Source organism: Athene noctua, chromosome 1, assembly GCF_965140245.1.
Source record: "Athene noctua chromosome 1, bAthNoc1.hap1.1, whole genome shotgun sequence".
In the NCBI taxonomy this organism is placed as follows: Eukaryota; Metazoa; Chordata; class Aves; order Strigiformes; family Strigidae; genus Athene; species Athene noctua.
Genome location: NC_134037.1, coordinates 22,286,131 through 22,310,927, shown reverse-complemented (window position 1 = coordinate 22,310,927; position 24,797 = coordinate 22,286,131). Strand labels below are relative to the sequence as shown.

At 36.7% G+C, this 24,797-nt stretch overlaps 1 protein-coding gene across 1 annotated transcript in view; it reads left to right on the top strand.

Annotated features, from left to right (window-relative positions):
* The first annotated feature begins 363 nt into the window (after positions 1-363).
* Positions 364-24,797, top strand: part of TPO (thyroid peroxidase) — a 45,489-nt gene continuing 21,055 nt past the window's right edge. Inside the window, 7 exon segments of the mRNA XM_074933536.1 lie at positions 364-457; positions 638-688; positions 2,889-2,970; positions 9,408-9,577; positions 11,965-12,097; positions 16,879-17,008; positions 19,728-19,934. Of these exon segments, the coding sequence (XP_074789637.1) occupies positions 364-457; positions 638-688; positions 2,889-2,970; positions 9,408-9,577; positions 11,965-12,097; positions 16,879-17,008; positions 19,728-19,934 (867 nt within the window).

The following is a 24,797-nucleotide window of genomic DNA, read 5'->3' as shown; positions in this document are numbered from 1 at the left end:
ACAGAGAAATTCATGGTAAGATAAAAGTTCATGAATGGTAAAATATATCTGAATTTCAAATACGTAGGATAAGTTCTGCTAACTAATATTGTCAGTACATATTATGTTATAAAATAAAGTGATGTATCTCTGTGCTAGAAGTTTCTTTAAATAGAAATAAAAGTGATACGGAAGGAAAAAATAGAACGTTAAGTACAGTTATTTCTAAAAATTAATATTTTGAACTTCAAAAACATAGTCAGATGTGGCTACAAATCTAATTTAAAAGTAAAATTTACCATATGCAGGAAATTATTTATAGTATGGCTTGTAATTAGAGGATGAAGGTATGTATTTTGTCAACAATTTTCTCTTTTCTTATAGATGAAAGTGTTCATTATTTTGGGAATTTCAGCAGCCACAGCCTTCACAGCTGTTTTCTTTTCCTTTCTTAAGATAGGCAAAGATATCCTCTTTGGTAAGTAACAGAAAAAATACATGTAATTTTCATTTGTCAGCGATTACTGTTAAGCTGAAAATATACTGGCACTGCAGACAGTTTAGCAATAGCAGTTTAGTTTAATCTCTTTTTACGTGTAAAATAGAATATCTGACTTCTGCAAAAACTATTCCATGGGTGTTTTCTTCTAAAATGAAGCTTCTTAAATTCACAAAGGAAAACTCTGTATGTGTAATATATCTCAATTATGTATTCCTTGACTAGCAGTGATTTTACTTAGTGACATTTATGTGTTAGATGACATGTTTACAAGCAGATTGCTGGATTTCTCTCCCAAACTGCCAATCACTACGTTTAGTCACCCAGGCTAGTCACTTGCCATGTCCACCTGGCACTCTGCTGCTGGCCCACAAGGGTGCACATCCTCTGTGGGTCTTGTCTCTGCTGACACCCTGTGGGTACCATGTAGATTTTAGAGCATCTTAAATTACAGTGGTGCCTATGTTCAAACAATATAATCTTGACATTTTAAGCATCAGAGCTATTTTATTTGCATCTATTCAGTCTAAATCACTTAGATCTAGTAGACTAGAATCACTTAGATCTAGTAGACTAGAAATATAGCAGATACTAGAATGAATTTTAAGATACTTCTGCAGAGACTGATTTTACATTAAAGTAGGGCAGAGGTGATGAAGAAATAGAATTTCAATCTTTACAGTCCCTAAATTAATTATATAATTGTAGATCTGATTCAGAAGGAAAAGTCCTTAGGAAATTTTTCACGTGAAGTTAGTGTAGAACCACAAATAAAATTATATCCAAAATAAAGAAAAAACCTGAACCAACCCCCAAGCCATTACTTCAGATGGGAAATTTTTTTGGACCATGACTGTGAAACAGGGGATCAGAGTTATTTTCCATAGTGGATTCTCTACTTGGAGCTTCCATATTAATTGTTTGGAAAGACATGGTCTAAAATGAAGTTATATTGCATGTTACTTAATATGAAATTATTTATATGTGGACTATAAATAAATTGAATAGATGGACTGTATATGATTCTTTTTTATAATAAGTGTCCTTCAGTTTGATGGGAACAATACAAAATAATGTTTATTATTTTGTTGCAAGAAAGACATTTTTTAAAACACTGCATTGGTATGAAAATCATACTTCTCAGTAGAAAAGGAAGAGTCACAATGGAATTCAGGTATAGCAGGTCCATCTTCTCTTCTAAATCAGAGTCTGAATCAACGCCACATGATGAGCAATACTTTGAGCATAACTCAGAGGTAAACTCCCTAAAAGTAATTAAAAATCATGAAATTCTGAATTCTAAAAAAATAGCTCTTGTATGGCCTATAAAGATCAGTGTTGCTTTTTAAAATAGACTAAAAACCAGTTTCAGATGTAGCAGAAATCTGAATTTTAACATTAAATGAATCATGGAATATTTTATCATATATAGGTGAAAAAGAGAAATCACTACTGCTATGCTTGGAGGCTGAGAAGATCTTTAGTTGAGTGAAGTAGAATTTTGCCTAGGAAAGATTACTCCTCATCACACATTATCTTCCCTTCAGCTGAGCACCCTGTTCAAAAATCGGATCACAGGAATAGCACAACATGGACTACAGTTAAAATATGTTACCTTAAATTACAGCATACATAAATGATAAGCAATTGTACATAAATGATTGTTAGTAAACTATTATTATTCATGATTCATTTTCTAAGGAAAAATGGGTGATCTCACAAAATATAGATGGGAATTAAACCACTGGATTTTAAATATCACTGATTCATTAAATATAAAGCTAGAACTGCACTAAAGAATAATCTGTGTTCCATGACAGCACTATGCAAAATAGCAGAGTTGAAGTATTGGGTTCACATATGTCTTTCCATCAAATACAAGTGAAGAAATGAGAATAGGGCTTTCATGCATTGGTCAGACCCCAGAACGTCTTAAATTTTGTTAATTATGCCTGAATAGGGACTTGAATTTTTCATGCAGCTCGGGACAGCTCATACTACCCATGAGGGAGGCTCAGATTTGCCCTATCAATCTAAGGACGGTTTAATGCAAAATACAGATGAAGCCTAAAGAGCATAACCACATACACAGAACATGACACATTTCAACTGACCTTTGGGTTTGGTACTACATGGCATGTGCACAGCTGGATTTATGCTGGAAGAAACAGAAGGAAAGTCGAGACTTATAAATTAGGGAAGAATTGCTTTACTACCCCTACTTTACCTTCCACAAAGGTCAGAAGCCACAGCATTAGTTTCAGGAATACTAAAATATAAAAATCATTTTAATGGAGAAAAAATAAATATATCTAAATATTACAAACCTGTATATTTCATAAATATATTTGAATGTTATTGAATAGCATAAACATCTTTATTTCTTTTTACTTTTTTCCCTGTTTTGAAGAAACTGAAGATAACTGCATTACTGAGGCTATCCAGAAGGGCTCTAATCTGGTGGACTATGCTGCACATTATACACTGAAAAGGTAAAAAAAAAATAAGAGTGAAGGATCTATTCAGCAAAGAGTTTTCATAAGAGAGAAGTTTGAGATCAGTCTGTTTCACTGAGAAAACATGTAATGCTAGATTATGTTTATGAACATCTTGTGATAGAACCTTGTGCATTATCACTCATGAGTTGCTTTCTTAAAATGTAAAAATAAGAAATATGAAAATAAATAAAAATGTTTTTCTGATCTGTTACACCACATTCTATTAACATGTGGCTCAAAAAACATTTTATATTTTTGAACTTTAATTATGTTTTTTCTAGTGCAAAGTGAGATCTGAACAACTCCTATGGCATCAGTGTCAAAACTCTATTATCTTAAATGAGATTGTTGAAGTTAATCTCACATTTCCTCTTCCTTCTAAAGTAGAAGTAATGAAATGATAGGAGAAAGGAAATAAAATATTTATTTTGAACTCTGAGTAGTGAACAACTTAGGGAAAGCTCCTTTGTGCTTGAGTTATGTTATGAGAGTGATCCTTTTCTAGGAATGATGAAAATGCCTCCAGATGACCAGACACGAGTCTAAAAAATTCAACCATTTTCTGTGTAGTTCCGACTACATTTCTTTGCTGCACAAAACTAATTACTCTTCAATATTTGGAACACACCAGCCAAGTTTTACAGAATGCAACCACCACCTTTTTGTTTAGACTTTCCTAAAGGGTTTATCTCTGTGTTTCAAAAATGAGCCACAATTTGCAGAGCTCTGGGAGAGATGACTGTTTATGTGGACAGAACCTGTCGATAACTGTGGCTCCTCAGTATGTAGAGACTGAGGTCACTTTCATTTTGTAGTCTTAGTACTTCAGTGACAGTCCTGAGGCATTCAGATTTTAAAAGGTAGATCTTAACCTTTCAGTGGCTCAGCCACCTCCTGTACCAAATGAAGACACTGATGTTTAACTCTCTTATAGTATATTGTAACAATTATTTGTTCAATATTTGCCCAATGTCTTAAAAATGATAAATACTAAAAGATGCCAAAGGATAACTGCTTAAAGATGATTGTTAGGATTTTATTAGGAATAAAAATGAGACCAATTGCTCACCCCAGATAAATCACCAGGCTGCTAAGCTTCCTTCAACATATTGTATATGCGGATATATAGGCTCTGAAGAGCAGTGTTATTCAAAAGTCCTATTACTGGGTTCCCTTTAAAGGCCTTTAGAAGAACTGCAGTCACAACATGGCTGGAGTTGAAAGGGACCTCTGGAGGTCATCTGGTCATTTCTCTTCTACTCCCCTTTCATACCACCTTCTACCCTTCTTTGTCTTCAGTCTCCTTTCTTCCCTTTCCCCTTTTCTTCCATCTTTTAACAGCAGAAGCTGCAAAATAATCAGTGATTTAAAGCTGTTAATTATTTGATCTGATAGACATTGTTGATAACCATTGGATCTTTCTTAGGCAGAACATCACTATTAAGAGTGCTCTGAGACCTGGTCACATCTTTTGCTTAAATTTGGGGTTAACCCTGTAAGCAGCCAAAGCAGAGCATCAAAAGATGTGCGTTAGTATCACTGTGAGGCCTATGCTTTCCTCTTTTGTGGAATCAGAGCCACAAGCGTCTGAGACCTGCAATAGGAGTTTGAGTCTCATAAGGCTATCACTTGCTTTTATGTTAACCATTATAAAAACTTGGTTTTTCAATTTACAAATAGTCATTACCAGAAGTGAAAATTGTTTTTCTATTGTGTGCTTGTGTATAATTCAATTCATTGTGGCCCAGTTAAGTGGGGCAGTGAGAATTATAAATGTCATTAAGAGACTTCTTCCTGTTTTCATATAGACTTGTAAATGCACCACATGCCTGTCTTTCAGACATTAGTTCTTGGCCATCTGCAAAGTACAGAGTACTGAACTATTGTCTAATCTGATCATTATATTGAGGAGTGATTGTGTTTGAATCCTTAATTAAATATTTTTGCATTTTCATGTCAGTTTAAAGCTACTAAGACTTCTTTCCTTTGTAACTTTAAGAATACTGTATAGTTGAATTAAAGCTTTGGTCAGCACAAAGGCTAAAAACAAGAAGGGAATGCATGTGGCTACATATTTGAGCTTCTGGAAGTTATGGAGGTCACTGTACTGTGAAAACTCATTTTATTTGACTTACAAGTGATTGAAGGAAACCACAGTGCAAGATAGATGATCTCAGAGCTATCTTTGAGACTGAAAAGCCAATTCTGAGATGAAAAGGGAGATCCTTTTTCAGATTTAAATGGGAAAACTCTTAGTTGTTCCATGTACAACAGTCCAACCTGACGTTTGCTGAATTCATTATCTAGGTGTCTGAACTGCAAACTGAGTCAAAATAACTGGATTTCTTCTGAGATCACAGTTTGACCATGAATTGTGATTAAAATGGATAAGTACATTTGTTCACCTCAGATGTTTAATATCATCACTTAAAATCCTGATTTGTTGTTTGTGTTTCAACTGCTGGAGCAATTGACTGGCAATGCACTAAGCATACTGGCTGAAATTGTTTTATTATTCTAGTTTTCAAAACATGTCAGGATTTTCTAGGAAAATGCCACTTCTCTGAAATTACTTCCCAGGTTTTAAAGTTATGTGTGCCCCAGCATGATCCTCAGTTTTCTGTGCTGTTCATGTTTGTCTCCCCTTGCCAAGTGCTTCTCATGACTGTTTGCTAGTACCTGCATGCTATTCCAATTAGCTTATGTTCAATAGCCAACGCTCTTATGACTTTAAGAGAAGGTGTTTATGTTTCTCATGAATATATAAACAATCATAATAGTGTTAACATGGCATAGAAGGAACACAATGGCATCATCATTAAAATGTACTATTTGTGTTACAGTGGCAATGCCAATGGGAATCTACAGAGTTTGGACAGGGGGCTCAGAGACATATGTCACCTGTGAGTTTGTGACACTTACCCAGTGGTATGTGCAAATACGTTGCTAATTTACCACCAAGTGCATTATAACATATATTTTGAAAGTGGTAGTTGGCTTGCAAGAGGAAACTCTAGTTCCAGTAAATCCTGTTATAATAACAACCAGTACAAATTCTGAAACTTGTACTAGCCTTAACTAGTGAATCTCGGCACTCCTGGGAGGGAATCCAGTTCTGACTGTATGTTAGTTTTTATATTCTGCTGAGAATGTTTTTTCTGGGGTTTAGGGTGTAGAAGAAACTAAAGATAACTCCAGAATGGGAAGCTGTGCAAAGTGATAATCTCTTAGGACTGTGTTGCACACAGCTGCAAATGATTGTATATTTCTCCTGTTAGAACTTGCCAAATAACTCAAAATTACTTCTGAACTACTTATGTATAAGATGGATGTGAACTGTGGTGGTAGGCCATGTGGGGCTTCCTCCCTTGAGCTAGATATTTGGTTTGAGTGAGTTTTAGGTAGGACATATTTTTAGACTCATGTTTGGATTTACCCTAACAGATTGAAGGTAAATACAATTCTAATATAAACACAAAAGGTTTTCTCAGCCTAATTAAAGAAACAAATGATTGAAATTACTTAGTACATTTTAACATACATGTTAGCTGAAGGCACAGTGTCCTTAATGGATTAAAAAGTACAGATTACAAACCTAAAGAAAAATCAAACCTCAATAGCAGATTACAGATATTTCTCATCATCTTCATTCTGGTAAAATTACTTATATTTAGTGTATTTGAACTAGTTCATTTCATGTTTTTAAAGAATCTGAATTGTAAACCCCACAATTTAAGATTATTCTATTGTCCTCTACCTATGCCGTCACAAAAGGACCATCTACAGAAGGGACCATCTGTGGAATCATCTGGATACACAGGGAAGTGGAACATAATTTTCAGTGTTCCAAATAAGAGGTTATAGGTGCAAAAATGCACTAAGTATTTTCAGTTAGTCAGTGCTGCACTGGTCTATAAGCAGACTGGCCACCATTACAGGAAAGAATAAATTACATTCTTTATCATTTTACAACTTTAGCACTTTATATTCTGCACTGTGTCACTATTTTGAGAGACCTTCTGAATGGTGACAAATATCTAAGTCATTAATTCTGGTTAGAAATCTCTAAACAAGGTATTCTATAAATATATTAATTTAAGGCAGAAAGAAGAGGCTCAAAATATCTGAGGCTGAAAGAGAAAGTGTGGCTCGTACTCTAGTGAATTTATTTTAATTGTGGGGTTTTTTAAATATATATATATATATATATATATATGTTTTTAATTATGATCAGTAATGACATTCAGTAACTGAGTGTCTGGGAAACATAAAGAACCTTCTGTCCAAACACCATGATCCATGCTAGACTTACATTATTAAACAAGTATGAAGACACTTTATATCTGATCTCATCTTCCTAATAATGATACTACTACAGGTCATTCTATTAGCTTTATGGGGCTATTTCTGCATTGCAAAATATCAAGACAGTTTGTAACTCACACAGTGAGAAAACCAGCACCTTCCAGAATCAGAACTCAGCTTCAGGAGTGTGAGTAAGAACTAGAAGAGACTAGCATGCATATATTGAGTAACAGGGAGGATGGGATGGGACATGGCATGACACACAGGAACTGTAGCACACTGATAGCTGCTGTGATAATCTGTGAGATTAGACAAAAGATAGAAGAGGAAGTATCTCAAAATGGAACATATCTTGCCACTGAGGTGGGTGTTTTTTAGGTTTGGGGTTTTTTGGGGGTGAGTGGGTTATTTTTGATTCTTAGCTCTTAGCTAATTTGTACAAATGTTCTTATTTAACTCATTTGTACAAACCCGTTTCCCTGTTCATATCATATTTTTTTTTAATGATACATGACTGATATTATCCTCATGTGGATATTAAATATTAAACCTGAGTTCCTGGCATCTAGTTATATAATCTTTCTTTTCTGGGACACAGTTCAGGACTTTTAATTCTCCAGATTCTCAGTCAGATTCCTAATTGTCTATGGAAAACCTGAAAAACACGGTGCTGAGGAGCAAGATAGCTCTTTGTCATAGTTGCAAGTGTTCTCAAGCTCCGCTCTTGGAAGGAAAGGAATAATTTCTGTTTAAAGATTAAATGAGCAGCCTAAAGCTCTTTTGGATCAATTAAGGACAAATTTCACTTTTAGAAAAACCCTTGGAGTTGTATTTTCTTACTTAATGCTTTTTATGTAAGCATGCTTCTAATTTTGCAAACAGAAATTTAACTGTTTGCTTTGCTGAAATTGGAACTGCTCTTTCCACTTTAAACTTGTCTTGTGCTTTAAACAAACCTAAATGAATATGTCAACACCACATTTTCATTAAAATTACACGTCCAAATAAATTTGTGCTGCAGAGAAGCCCTTGAGGATGTCTGCAATCTATGACCATGTCTGGAAATGAAATAGATCAGAGTGGTTTCTATCTAAGCTGTAGGAGTAAGTTTAGGAGTTGGGAATTCCATCTAAAAAGGAAGTTCTCCCTGATGCACTTTTCTCAAGGCTTATCTGTCAATAAATGGACAGTGGGTAAGACAGCCCAACCTGAGTAAAACATAAATCTTGCAGTGAATCACAGAACAGTTGAGACAGATTTGGAGACCATCTAGACCAATGCTGTGCTCAGAGCAGGGTCAGCTAGAGCAGATTGCTCAGCACACTGTCCATTTGGGCTTTGAATATCTCCAAAGATGGAGACTCTGCAACCTTCCTGGACAGCCTGTTGCAGTGTCTGACTAAGCTCGCAGTAAAAAGGATTATTCTTATATTTAAGTGTTTATGTTATGGAAGTTATCTCATCAAACCCGAACTCCTTAAAGTTAGAGGTAAGGTCAGGTGTAAATCAACATATATAGCCATATAACTGTCTAATGAAGCCCTACTAAACTAATTGCTGAAACTCCATATATAACTAGTCAGTGCAAGACAGGTGCTTTGTCAGTCTCTGAGATGAGACATGTCTCTATCTATCTTATCTGTCATGTCTCTAATTGCAGATGGCATCTAGACAACTGTAGACCAGTTAATGGATTCCTAGGTGCTAAGGTATTTGTGACTCCACCTGCAATGATTGACATAGTCTTTGATATTAAATGTTAAATGAAAGCAAAGCCTACTCACTTAGATGTGCCTATAATGGGAGTCCTATATTGTGACTATCCTGCACAAGGTCTTCCTGGCCAGTTTGTGCTGCAGTCTCTGTCCATCCCAACACTTTCTGTCTCATCCTAAAGGCTTCTCACAAGCTTAACCCTATTGTGTGTGTCCCATGGAAGGGCACTTTCCAGAATTTTCCTTTAAGAACAAGGTCACAAAGTAGTCTTCCTCTCTGCTTTGCCAGCATACCCTTCAATGAAAATGCGCCTTAAACTTGGACCATATCCAACATAGACAAGTACATCTATGAGTAAGTACTAAAAGGTTATATGTTAAAAAACCTTCTGTGTTTTATCTCAATTACAGAAGTATCCAAGGAAGTGGAATAGCAACCCCTACCTTGCTGCTGGCTTTCTCAAAATTTCCTGAACAAGAGAGTCAAGATATTTCTCAAGCAGCTGAACGGATGGAAATGTCAATTCAAGTGCTGAAACAAAAAGTCTGCCAGAAGCACAAACGTTCATTGCATCCAACTGGTAAATATAGTATATTGACATTGGCAGAACCCCCTGTTGATTTCTTGAATGTTGTCTTTTAGATTAAAGTTGGGTTAGCTTCACTTCTATTTTACCTTTTGCAGGTATACATATCTTGTCTGCACCCTGGGGCCAGGATGCCCTCTCTTTTGTTCTTAAAAGCACCTCACATAGTCACTGGTTTACATTTTTCTTTGTGGGAATGTGGACTGTGTTCGTATAGTTGAGAGAGCAGCACTGTGCTGTTGGCGTCCTGTGAACTCATGACTGCATATTTGTATTGCCTATAAAACAGCTTGCATATCCACAGTGCAGCGAGCTTATTGTTTACAGTGAAATATCTGTCTTCCCCAGCACTTTGGATTTAGGGCTTCTGGGGCCTAGAGTCTACAGATAAAATAATACAATTTCTATCACTCTGTGGCACTTGCATTTTCAAATACACTTCCTCTGAACGTTGATGGACTTATTAATATCCCTATTTTAAGAATATACTTTCTTATTTCCAAAACTAGTTTTAGAATTCATTGCTGTTACACATTTATCTTCACTCTTTTTTTCTATTTAACTGTTATTTTATGTTAGATGGAGAAAGAAAGAGCAATAGTCCAGAACGTTCAACGATGTATAACTGTCTAAGTAAAATCCCTGTTGCCATTAATTACAGATAAATTTCAAGATATCCGTCTGGTGTCTGGAAGACTCAAAAATTCAGAAACATTGATTTTTTATTTGTTTTTTTTCCATAATTGAATTCTGTTACTTAGAGCAGCATGAACTGGAGGATTATAATTTGTTTTCTCTGTCTTAGTATTATAGCATGACATTATTTTTTAAGATATGGAAGCATTAGAGTGCTGTGGACAAACACAAATGTCCACAGTTATTTTATTATTTTTCCTTGTGGAAACATCTGGCTTGTTAAACTAATGGAACATTGAACTAAAAATATATCTATATCTATGTGTGTGTGAGTGTGCATACATTTATACATATATAGACACTCTCACACAGAGATACAGTTATTTTTCTGCCAATGCATTTTCAAAAGAAATCAAATTTCTAAACTGTAGAACAAGTGCACAAAATTCTTGTTAATTTTCAAAACTGAAACAACATTAATGGAAGATTAATAGATGCTATGCAGTCTATGTGCCATGACAAAGAGTGGTTTTACATGAATTAAAGAACTAAATTGACTTTAAAGAAAATATATGACTCAGTAGATAGGCAGCACAGATAACTGGGGAACTGGGCTCTGAGTATAACTTTGAACCTGATCTAACATGGAAATACAGCTATATCCACAAATTTGCCATGAGTAGCTAGTACATAAAGACAAGGTGACATAGCCAGTCTAATAGCACATTGTCTTTCTGTTCTCACCCCTACCTTGCACAGGTTTTGGCTGCTCAGCAGAACATTTTCTCAGCTGATTTGGCTCCTGAACATTTTTTTGTTTGTTTTTCTGACTTATGTCTTGATTAATGGACTAAAGCAGCTTGGTTCAGAACTGGATGGGCAGAATGGGTAGGTGGTGAGACTGGGTGGCTTGCAGTAGTCAATGGAGAGAGGAGGGCAAGAGTTAGATGCTGCCTCTACCATTTTCTTTCAGCATGTGATGGTTACAGTCAGTTTGAATGGCAAGAGTTCTCTGAGTTTAGGAAGGATATTGCTTCTCTTTCATGTCTACTTCTACCTCTAACTGGCCATACATGTGTTTATATACATGTGTGGCTGAGAGAAGGTGCCAGCTCTCTGGAGCTTACACAACAACCTGACTTTGACCTTCAAGAGCAGCATGCTCACTGGGACACCCATCTGGGTTCATATTATAAATATATTAATACCATGCTGTCTACTGGTATACAGCTCCCTGATTTTACCTGTCTTCCAAATTCCAGTTAATAATTCTGAGCCCCTTCTACTCTGTGCTTAATTATATAGTCATCTATAGTGTCTTTAAATTTCTGCATCTTTCCAGTCACCTTTTTTTCCTCCTTGGTATAAGCTTCTGTTCTTGAATGGCTTTTTTACACATTTGTTGTAAGCACAGGGACCAGCCAAGCAATGTGACTGAAGTGCATGGCGAGAAAGCAAAGAGCAGGTTAAACAAGGAGAAAAAGGTGCAGGTCAATCTCAGTTCTTAGCTATGGCTGGACTACTTCCTTCTCACTGTCTATGCATCAGATAATAAAACCAGCTCTTCCCTTTCACCCTCTGTCTCCTCTAGGTCCCTGAGACTGCCTCCTGCAGCGCTTCTCACTAAGTTCTCTTTCCTAGGAAGAAAAGAGGGGATGCTGTAGTTGTAGCTGACAATAATGCCTTTTCTTCAACAGCAGATGTATAGCAATAGAGCAAATTACTTGTTTGGTTCTTCCTTTCAGATTTTTTATCAGCTGATCAGCTCACTACGATTGCTAATATTTCTGGATGTCTGCCTTACATGTTGCCACCAAAATGTCCAAACAATTGCTTATCTAATAAATATCGACTCATCACTGGTGCCTGCAATAACAGGTGCGTATGATAAGAATTGTGCCCTGAAAAATCCTTCTTTGTTATTCTTTAAACTCAAGAAGCTATGTTTACTTTTTCTTAGAAAAAAATGGGAGGGTTGACTTCAAACAGCTAACTTTGGCATTAACGTGTGTCTAAATGAGGTGTCTCTGAAAGCTCCCAGGGGAAGAACCTCTTCATCTAAACTTTGGTACAGTAATATTTACAGGCAGGCTCTCACTATGAAGGCTTCTAAGATTATGTAAGGAACTTTATCAAGGACTGATTCAGTAGAAGACTTTTTCTATATAAATTAAACAGACTGAATTCTAACCCAGGATTCATTTTTGATTGAATTGATAAATTGATATTGAGCAGGAAAATGTAATTACTTCATGAGGAGCAATAAGAAAATCAAGCAGATTCTCATTTTTTTACTTTCCCTCAACCTGAACATTTAGCAAGTATGCATCTAAACATTTTGGGTGATATATTTATTTTTATATATCTATTTATATGGATATATGCTTATTGGTTATCTGAATGATGATTATTTACTGTTATTATCTACTTGTTACCTAATATATATGGCTATTATTTCTTGCAAAACTCAACATAACAGATGTTACTGTATTTTCAGAACCTTCCAATGCAATAAGTGTGTAAAACTGAGAATGAGAGCCCTTCTGAGTACAAGGATAAATGATATTCATACTCAGCAGCATTTGGATACATAGGCATAAGGTCACAAACTGAAAGGCAGACTAATGTTATAAGTGAAGTGCTACAGAGCTGTAAAGAAAAGGTCATTAGCATTTCACAGGTTAAGGCACTCTGCAACATGGTGAAGGAACAGCAGTAAAATTCTTCAGTTTTATTATTCAAATCAGTCTGGTTTTATGAGATGAGTCTGTTTTGTTACATCACAAGACATTTGCAAGAAACATGCCCAATAGTCTCTTTGTTGAAAGGACACAACCTGATATGCATCGATGTTATAACCAGCTATGTGGATATCCATAATTTCCCCCAGGCACTTGCAGAGTAGCTTGGAATCTGAACTAACAGCTAGTATAATATTTGCGCTGCCAACTCCATCAGGGCTTGAACACACTGGCCAAAATTCATGCAGCTGAACACAGGCACATGTGAAGCCCGTAATTTGCAGACATGGCTGCTGTAGTCTTTCCCTCCAGAGACAAACACTCTGCTGTGGGTAAGGTAAAACATTTTTTGTCTTCAGTGACTCTGGTAATACTAGGATGTGTATAGGCATTTCAGTCTGGTTTCTAAAGCTGCATAGGGTGAATATGATCTATTGAATGTGGTTAGTCTGTAGTCACTGTGTTCTACTTTGTGTAGTTTTATACTTGCACAAATTCAGTGTTTAAACTCATCACTCATATTTGGTGGTATTTTAGACTCTTTGCTCTAAACATCTGTAAAAGGGTCAAGGCAGTAAAAAAAAAAAACAAAACAACAAACCAAAGACTTTGAAACTAGGGAGTCATATCTTAACTTAGTCTAAAACTTTTTGAGCCGCTTGAAATACCTCAAGCTTTACCGAAATACATCAGTTTAAAAATCCCATTATACTGTAATGTAAACAACATATTCTATGATGTAAGCCAGCTTCAGAGACTTCAAACACTAAATTAAGTACCAGTCTGTACTTTTGCTTGCTTTACAGCTGCCACTTTCAGGCAGAAAATATATCAGGATCTATGTTGTATTTGTGACTTTAGTCACCCAGTAGGAATGTGCAGCTGTGCTGTAGATCAGTAAGTGCAGTATTTAATAGGTGAAATTTAAAAATAAAATTCACAGTGGAATTAATTGTTTACCTGTAAGAAAAATGTATTTAAATCAATCTGAAAGCGAGCATAGAATTTCTTTACAGATGTTTTATTTAAACAGTTCATATTTGGGACATCAGATAGATTACAAAATATGTATTCCACAGCACTGAGATTACTCTGTTTCAATGTGAACTTCCTAGAACAAAAACATACCAGAACAGCATAAACATGGCCTTCTATGGAGAATATCAAGGTGACATCAGACATTCCCAGCAGTGTCATTTTCAATATTTACTAGGAACAGATATCAATAGTTTTTACTTACTTTCTTCCTGAAGACATATGTGTGGATAATAAGCAAAATAAGTTTACATTATTTTTAAATTAACAATAAAGGAGACAAGGCACATTGAAATAGCTATTTTTTTCCCCCATTTTTTATACCAACTAACTAACATTGATCTGTGTAGTTTTTACTGTCTAGTGTAATGAGAGGGATTCAAAGGTGAAGGAATTACAGGTACTAAAGGAATAGAATCTCACAGTGCAATTAACCTCACCCAATCTCAGCTTTCTGAGGTAGTTACATGTCTGCTTCAAGGCTGCAGCTCTGGTTGTTCCTAATAGCAAGAGAGAGGATGGAATGACAGGATGGTGCTCAGGAGTTGACTATCTCTCTGGCTTGATGGAGAGGTGCTTAGATGACTAGATTACATTTTGTATGCCTAATATTTGGACAGCTACAAGGAATTCTATCTGCAGCATTTCTATTTTGTTGCTGTGTCATTAACCATTTCATCAGGTAAGGACCTGATACTTAGTCTGAAGATCCTCTAATACCATCAGTTAGGGGTATGTTTATGGCTCACCTAGTGGAAAGAATGAGCAGTCCCGACTGAATCCATTAACTGTAAGATGTTTTCTTTAGGATATATGCTTCACTTCAATACAAGCTAAGTGTTCAGTTTGCTGACAGGCTTATTTTTCAGAAATTTTCCATGTTTGCCAGTAGTTATGTCCATGGTAGCTCAGAGTGATATAAAACATGACAAAATCTAATTATTAAATTGTCATATGGCATTCATTCTTTCTATCTGAAACTAGGAAGCACATTAAAATAACATTCAAAAGACAGTGAACTGCATCTTAAAACTTCAGGTTCCTTCTAATGGTGCTAAAAGAAAACCCAAACTGTGCAATTCCAGTATTTCACAAGTGAATGAAAAGTCCCACTTCCCATAAACAGAATGTACAGTAATCAAATTTGACTACTCTATAAAGCTGTTTGTTAACAAAATCTCATTATTTCAGCTGCCCTGGATAAAAACCTTTTTAACTCAAGCAAGATTTCAAGACATTAACATGTTTAATGGTATAATAAAAAGGCATGTAAGAAGGGTTTTACTAAAGTAACATTCCAGTGATCTACTAAAATATAAAAGCAATCAGGAGAAAAATCATTGGTTAAGCAGTTAAATTAACATTTCATTATTTTTAATTGAGTGAAATAGCACTACACTATGTGCAGTATTTTATGCAATTTCAATAAAGGCAAATCAACTGTAACTAATTTGAATGCTTTATTAAAGCATACTTCAACCTTCAAGTGTGAATTATTGTGGATAATTAAGTATATTACTGTACCATATAGCTTGGCAAATTGAGCCACTTCAGTGTGCCGGAGATCAATGAAGTATTAATAAAATAATTGTTCCCTCTTTGGCTTCCCAATAGAGATATAAATGTATGTTTTAATACTGTGTAGTTCTGCCAACTGTCTGGGAATACTTCTGGTTCTTTGTGGCTCACTTGACAGTTTTGGTCAATTGGGTACATTGCAAAAATTTTATTTCTTCTTTTTATTGTTTATATATCTTTAACAATTATGAACTATATTGAATAAGCCATGTTAAAAAAAAGAAAAAAAAAAGCAACCAAATAAACCACAAAACCCTGAAATATTCTGTAAGGAAAAATGCATTAAAAATGTTAACAATAGAAGGAAAATTAATTGTGTCAAGCGCAAGACTCCCTGACCTTACTAATAAGTAAAAATCACCAGGAATCATTTCCTGGCCCTCAAATCAAGTAGGACCTGACTCTTGCCACCCTTTTACACTTAGACTTTTGTCTCAACATTTTTACTCCCATTCCCTCTTCCAAGCAGGCTGGCAGCTGGATGGCACACTGGCATGCACTAATCCCAAGGTGTGCCCAGACAGGTGTCACTTAGACAAATGCTCGTTGGTGTGAGTTGAGAACACACGGTGGTTAGTGTTAGCAACTTAAAAGCATAGGTAAATGTGTAAGAGTCTTGGACTTGTGCATAGGCCCTCACAAATCTGGACCCAAGTAATTAGCCTAGGTGCAACCAGAGGGAGCATTGCCACTGAATCCAACAACTTCAGCCATACTTCCCCTTTCCTTAGTCCTTTCTGAGTCTTAATAATTGATTGCTTCTGCGTGACTAGTATCCATTTTTCTTTTAAGCTTTCTTCACCTTTATTCTAGGGCTTCTTTATAGTATATTTTCCTAAATCTTGATTTCCTAACTGTTGTGGTAAAGAAACATCTTTTAAAAGATGCCAACAAAGGCACTTAAGAGTAAATCTGACTTTGTGGGGAATGAAGACACTATCAGGAAATCACCATGGGGCAAATATTTCAAAGATGTCAAAAGGTAACCAACTTACATTATAAACATAAGTTAGTAATATTTCATTAATAAGTTGGTTTTTCTTTATTTTTCTTTCGAGTCAAACTGATGTTGCCATACATGAAAAACAGTACTTGATGCCTTCTCATAGATCATTACATGAACATCTTATTGCAATGGAATATTGTTCTGTGGCTGATTAATATTTTACATTATATTATTTTATATTCATATTATGAATATAAATATATTATTAATTATATACATATTTTATATGCAGAATATATTCAGAGGTGCAGGATTTTGCTGATGTTGGGTTTTGTGTTGTTGTTTTTTTCTTTTCCCAGGGAACATCCTAGATGGGGAGCATCCAACACAGCCTTGGCTAGGTGGCTTCCACCAGCCTATGAAGATGGATTCAGCCAACCTCGAGGATGGGATCCCAACATCCGATACAATGGCGTCCAGCTACCCTTGGTTAGAAAGTGCACCACAAGATCACCTGAAACACTTACACTGGTCTATAACCATACCTGCCACCACAACCCTCCATTTGCATCAGTAAATTAAGTAGCGAAATAATCTGTTGAGCTCAGTTAAAGAGCCACTAGCTTTGCTAAAGCATTAATTCAGTCAGCCAAATAGTGCGAGGTGCCCTGCACCTGGGCTGAGGTAAGCCCATGGAGCAGTGCAAGGGGGCACTGACTGCCTTGGGGGGCAGCTCTGCCAGAAAGGACCATGGTGGTGAGCAGGCAGGGCATGATCCAGCTGCGTGCCTGGCTTGTTTTGCTGCAGACATAGGGCTTAGCCTAGAGAAAAGGCAGAGCAGGGTGGACCTCCCATGCTGAAAAAGCCATTATAGAGAAGAGGGAAATCTTCACAAGGATGCATATGCACATTGCAAGAGGCAATTGTCATAGTCTGTTCCTGGGGAAATTTGTCTTGATAGAAGAAAAAAAAAATTAAATGTTGGAATAGGCTGCCTAGACAACTGCTGGAATATCCCTCATGGGATTTACCTAAAACCTGGCTTGATGGGGCTCTGAATAACCGAATCCCTGCTTTCAGTAGAAAGCTGCACCATGTGGTCTCCAGTTTCCTTCCAGCCTAGACTTCCCAGTGATTTTATGTTTCAATAATGGTGCCTTTATTCAGGGAAGGAGAAGGGGAAAACAAGGCTGGATGTTAACTAAATAAATATAAAGCATATAGATGTGCTAGCATGTATACCATTTCTCCTAGGTTAGCATACCTTAACTGAACAAGCATTACCATCAAATTGTAACTTCATTTTTTAGCTAGCCCAAGTTACTGACTGATCTAAGAAGACATTGCAGTATTTATGGATTTTCGCGGCACATATACTTACAAAATATCAGAGGTGCTACAGAGGGAAGTTTGAACAAGGAGTGTTTGCATACAGGACTGGGTGAAAGTCTCCAGTGCAATGTGCAATGATTAGGGCTGGATTTCCTATTTCTGGTTTGTCATCATTACTTTGAAACCTGACTTTTAATGGACTCAAAGTCTTGTTATTTTAACCACTGTATGTTTAATAAGGATGAACAAGAGAATTTAGTGTTAATGTCATCTACAACTCATGTTATTAATTAAATAATATTGTATCTAAGCTGCACTATTTAGAGCTTTAAGATGGAAAGCTGACATTTACATAGGTAAATTTCCAGTACAGACTGACTTTTTCTAGATTCATTAGGGTACATGCTTGCAAAGTAAAACACACTAAAGCAAAACTACATGACTACATCGAATCTGATCATATCTGACCCTCAGCAAGGTTGTCTGCTTTATTTTATCATAGTATCACAGTTTGGGTTGGAAGGGACCTTAAAGATCATCTAGTTCCACCCCCCCTGCCACAGGCAGGGACATCTTCTCCTAGATCAGGTTGCTCAAAGCCGCGTCCAACCTGGCCTTGAGGACAGCCACAGCTTCTCTGGGCAACCTAAGAAGTAAGATAGGACAAAACTAGTGCCATAGATGGTTTTCCTTATTTACATAATGGTCTTTTTTTGTACTTTTAGCTATCCAACAATATCCTTTAAAAAGGAGCATGCAAATAATGTGAATAATGTGAAGTTGAGAGACAAGTGTGAAGATGACTATAAAGCAATATTAGAACCAGCATGGCTGTGCAAGTTAACAGTGATAAGAAAATTTTACTACCTGCAAGAAAAAAAAGTTTGTGCTTTGTGGTCACTAAAATACTGAAAGACTTGTATTCCTGATGAGCTCTATGTATCTCTGCTCTTCACCATTTCAGTATAAAGCATGATGTTCCTAACAAGTCCCACATTGTTTCTTGTCTTTACCAATTCTATTTGACTGCATCTGCCTTATACATTCATTATATTGCCCTTATATTTATTACAGACTGTGTGACTATTTTATGTGCTGCCCTTTCAATTTCTTGACTTCTAAGGCAGCTGCTGTAAGGGAATATTTTGTATCATGAGGGAGGTATCTGTGAATAATAACACTCTCCTAATCATCGCAAACTGACTGGTGATTCTGCTCTGATGGTTTTGCTTGGTTATTAGTATAGGCTGGACATGTAGCATAGATGTCTCCCTGGTATCTCTATGCAGCTTTCACAGAAATATATTTTGGCTTCTCCTTGTCCGGGATAGTGAGGCAGAGATTTCAGCTACCATGCATTTGCAACCTAGCTTGTCTCCTGGGCTGCATAAGCTGCTCTATTTATGTACAGAGTAGTAGTCTAGAGCCTCTGTGTATCCACAGTGATTTAAGGTTGCCCAGCAAACAGAACCCATTTGTTAAAGGAGTAGAAAACAGAATAAATAGAAAGAAAACTTTCAGACAGTCTAAAAAAAGGATGGTTTTCAAAATTCTCTGGAAAGGAACAGATCAAAGATACACTCCCATTTGGCAAACATATAGAAAAATTCAGCTGAAAGGTCTTTGAATCTGCTTGTGGCACTGATATATAAACTTCTGAACAGAAATAAAAGTGTCGGAGGTTGAGTTTCTTGTTGTTGTTGGGGTTTTTTAGTTTTGTTTTTAGCGAACCATCAAAAGTACAACATCAAGTATTCTAAGGGGAAAAAAAAAATATAGCTTTTATCACTGTCCCCCCCCCTACTTTTTAGTGTTTTATCATTTTGTGAGAAGTAAATACTACTTGATGCTCAAGGTAAAATAGTTCTCTCCCCAGGTTCGTGAAGTGACCAGAAAAATTGTTCATGCGTCTAATGAGGCTGTTACTGAAGACAATCTGTATTCTGATATTATTATGGTATGGGGACAGTATATAGACCATGACATTGCATTCACACCCCAGAGCACAAGTAGAACCACCTTTCTAAATGGAATGGAGTGCCAGATGACATGTGAAAAACAAAATCCATGTTTTCCAATAAAGGTAAGATTCTAAATTAATTTCTTAAAGAGAAATTCCAGGCTGTAAACAGGTGAGTAAAGTAAACCGCATTAGTGATACACATACACTGAAATAATTATAAAGCAAATTGATAGAGAAATAATAGAGCAGATGGTGATAGAAAAATCGAAACCCAATGCAACTCTTAAATGAAACAGGTAGATATTTTAACTGTTTTGTGGAGATAACAAACTATAGCTAAGGTACTTACTGCAAATATCAAACTTTTCTACCTCTCAGATTTATGTTGCAGAGAAACCTTACTAATCCTCCCCAATGTTATTGTTCTCATGCTTCAAGGTTTTGAGTTCCATTGGGGAAAATAGGGAAGTAGTCATAAATAATTCTGTTTTTAAATTGCCAGCCAGATAAAGTGAAAGATTCTTAACTTTACTCAGTGAAAGCAAAGATATTTTTGGCAGTTAATGCAAACTTTTGAAGAGAGCTCTCTTTTCAATGTATGTATAAAACGACCTTCAGGGAGTTGCTGAAACTGCCATACATCACCTTTTTGCTTTGAGTAGATGGAAAACATGAATTCAAAGATTGTTAGAGGGTTAGAAGACACATGAATTGGTATAAATATAGGATTCTGTATTCTTGCCTGATTGATTTAACAGTATAGTCATTCTTTAACTCAAAAAATGAAGTGGCAAAGTCAAGCCACTTTTTTGTTTCTCAAAGCACAGACTGTCCATTTCACGCTACAGGACAGCCCCATGCCCATTACAGCTCTTGGACTGGTGCCCTGTCTCAATTCAGAGCAACCCAAATTACTTTCCTTAGGGTTGGAGCTTGATTACTGACAAGCTTCTCTATGCACTGAAGCTAATCAGAATAGAAAACTTTTTTCTCCTCAACAAACTGTAATAGCTATGTCACAGTCTCCTTTGCCTTAAATACCTCATTCTGCTTCCATTAAACATAAAGGAAAATATTCGGCTAACTGTTATGGGAACCAAATCAGGTCCTATGTTGAAAGATGTCTGATCTTCTATTTGGTGAGAGAATCTAAAACACAGGGAAGGCTAAGTGAAATTAATGACTGCCTGTAATTTTACTACAGGCAGGTAAATCTAGTCTCTCTCTCACCCATGAGACATGAACTTTTGAAAGTTTGCAAATATACCTTGAGAGCATTCAAAAACAGCACAGACTTCTTAAAGAATCATATTCTCAGGACACTGACTGCCTAACCTGATTTAGCCACAACAACCTTAATTACAATGAGTCTTTCATAGTTCTGACAAAAAACTCTACTATGTTTCAAATTTCCATCTGGGGCAAGAAATTATTCTGTTTAAGCTGGTAAGGAGTAGCCTTAGAAATGCTCCCTTTCTCAAAGTTTTATCAGGAGAGTCTAGTACAGAAGTCCAGTCCCTGACGAGCAGTGCTTCACATGACATGATGAAGGAGGTGGAGTGCATCTCCACCATATGACACAATGTGGCTATGTATTGATACCCATTTTGAAAAAGTCAGTTTGCTGTAGATATAAAACCACAAAAATCTATGAAAGTTTATGTTTTGTGTTTATAACATGTTCTTTGAAACAACACAATTAGTATTGATCTTTAAGTGCAAAACCCCCACATTTTTTTATTAATAAATAGATTTTTAAATTGAGAAAACCCATAACTGGAATCAAATGTGGATCATAGGGACCATAAAAGTCTAATCATTGACTAGTTCAAGCCTGGAAATCCTATCTGCTTAAAAAAAGAGGCAATTTTATTTGTCTTTGAAAAAGGACTTCAAGGATAACATTGTTCATGTGGTAGCGGCATTATGGTGCAGAGAGAAAGCAGATGCACACATTGCCATGGCATAGACTCACAAGTGCATCCTTCAGTGCTTTAAACAAGGGACATACTTTGAATTTCTTTCTTGGAGCTGTGAAGAGATTTGTCACAGAACATGTTTCAAGGATGCTCTTGAAGGCAAGTTATGTGTACATGTACTAAATCTAGCACTGAATATAGCCTATGTCACATCCCACTCAGACGAGGGGGACAAGTGACTCAGATTCACAAATCCCCAATTGGAGCGGACAACAAGTCTCTAAGTTCAAGCATTTATTAACTACCTACAATGTACTAATTGCACACATGATAATTGGCTAAGTACAGAGCAAGTTGTGGCGAGCAATATAATATGCCTTGCATTGATTAATGGAAAAAGGAAAAGAGGGAGATAGAGGGAATGGGGAAATACAGATCACTGGTCTGGGTTCCTGCGCTGATCCCGCCGGCTAGAGTTCCAGGAGGCAGCTGTCTTTTTTGCTGGCATCCGTCTTCTTCGCATCACTGCACTCTCCAGACAGCCGGGGGGCAGAGGGGGGGCAGAGAGAGGGGCAGAGAGAGAGAGAGGGCCCTTTCTTCCTCCCTTTGATTTATACCCACTTTCCTTGGGTCCGTCCCCTAGGTCGACCCACAGACCTACGTATCCTATGTACGGGGAGGGGTAAGGTGTTTCATGGGATTGATGTGATTAGCATGATCATGTCAGCCCTCGTTAGCATATTGAGGGTTGTTAACTTTAATATGTATTTTGTGGATAACAAAGCATTCACTGGACATGTGGTCCTTGAAATTTGCCCAGGTGCCAGAGAACAGGGCCGTCCGGTCTCCACAGGACTCCCTCCATCAGTGCATCTTGTATTATTCGGGCTGCCTTATCAGCTTCGACCTCCACAGCATGCACCCCATGACTCATAGTTTTGTCTTGGGAGTGTTTGAGGCATTTCTTCAATCAGCCTCAACTTTTGCTTTCCCAGGCTGTTTATCTTAGTTTCTCACAGGCCTGGTTTCTCGTCTCTCACAGCCTAGGAGCTGCTTCTGCTCAACAGCATAGCCTAGCAGGGGAATGGGGTCAAGTCATATCCATGGCCACCTTTAGGAGTTGGTGCCTGATACCCAGAATGGCCATGGTGGGGGGACATATAAAGAAATTCAGACACAAACCTGTAAGTATCAGATAAGTTTCCCAACTTGTGGATTCATTACATGATCACAGTCTCGTGAATTTTTCAGGTCCATTTTATTATTATTCTATTATTCACAGCTTAGAAGGGCAGATATGAAGATGGTTGCTCTTTTGCTTTTTTTATATGTCTAGTATTTTGTGACTCTTTTTGTCAAAGAATAGACACTGTATTAAAAAAAAAAAAATAAAATAAAAAAGAAGAGATTGAAGTTGTTAGTGTGACCGGAATAACTATTTTTTGAACATTGAAACAAAATGCTATTACCCCCTAGAACTGTGCTTCCTGAAATCTCAATTAAAACTGATCTCCACCTATTAAATATTTGGAAAACTGCCACAGTTAGTTTTATACGTTCATTTTGTATATGAGGAAACTGTGGCTGGTTTCCAAAGACGGTGAAATCAATAGCATATTATTCAGCGATGTAAACATAGAAACTGCAGTTTGCCCTCTAGAACAGCAACACCCAAGAGAGAATCCACCCACGGAAAAGGACAACTGTGCTTACACCTGCACGCCCTCCCTGGGGGTTTCACCAGGGAGAGGAAGCTCCTGAATGTGCACGTTAGGGAAGCTGGAAAATGTTCTGAGTCAGTGCAATTCAATGAAAGATTGAAAGCTTCAGTAGTGCATTAATATTAATAATAAGTGGAAGTGAATGATTCATAGGTTAGCAGGAACCATTATGATTTTCTATTCTGGACATTTTCATTATAAAAGCTATAGAATTTCACCCAGTGATTCTCACATCAAGCCTGTAGCTTTTGGTAGAGCCTGAATATTCTTTTTCTGTATATTTTCAGGATTCCATAATGGGGAGGGAAAAAAAAAAATTAAAAAAAGAAAGAAAAAGAAAAAAAAATCACTAGCTTTAGTTTATACTTCTTTTACAGCAGCCTGACACATAGAACAGGGTTGTAGAGATAACCTGTCATCCCTCAGATGACTATTTCAGGTTAGGGTTGAGACATAATGAGGCATTAGAAAGGCTTTCATAGGAGAGCTACTGACTTTATTCAGTATTAATTACACTGCTGACAATAAATTAGACACAGTGCATACACACAGTAAGATACAATCCTGAAAAGCTTTCAGATAGTTTGGATACAAAAAGTGGAAAAGAAACAGAGCCACAGAAAAGTGAGGTGATTTGCAAAAGATGACATGTAACATGACAGGTTACTGTCTCAGCTACAAATGGATCAGTCTCCGTGTGCTCAACAGCCAGCAAAGTGAGCCCCTGCCTTTTTCTTCTGTTTCAGAGGTAGCAGCTCACTGTCAGATGGAGTCATTGATTCTCCGAGTTTCATGTCCACAAATAAACATTCGTGTTTTCCTTATCCACAAACTTTTATAGACCCCAAGATAGATTTTCTTTTAAGTCCACAGCAAAAATCCCTTTATAAGGTCATTTCCAACTGAACAAATTCACAATAAGAAAGACTTATTAGCTGAAGTAACAGTTTAGATGTTGTAGTACACTGAAACAATTACTGCCTTTCATTTTCATAGACATAAAAGAATTTCACCATAAAGAGCTTTGACCATACATACATAATAACAGTTTAAATCAATGTGCAGCTATACTAGGAAAACTCTTGTGGCCAGAGAGGGTTTTGTTGTGAATTTTTTTTTCCTCTAGAATTATGCAAGACAGACAAAAAAAATTGATATGGGTATTTTTCATTAGTTTTGGAGAAAAACGTGATTCTGTACCCATTTCAGCAGAAAAGGGTATGTCTTTTTCTCAGATTATTTTTGATGTCATTTGAATAATAATGTGAGGAACCTTGCATTTTCACATTAAGCTGCTGGCTGCACACTACTTACCCCATGAAAGGGGAAGGACTGCATTATGT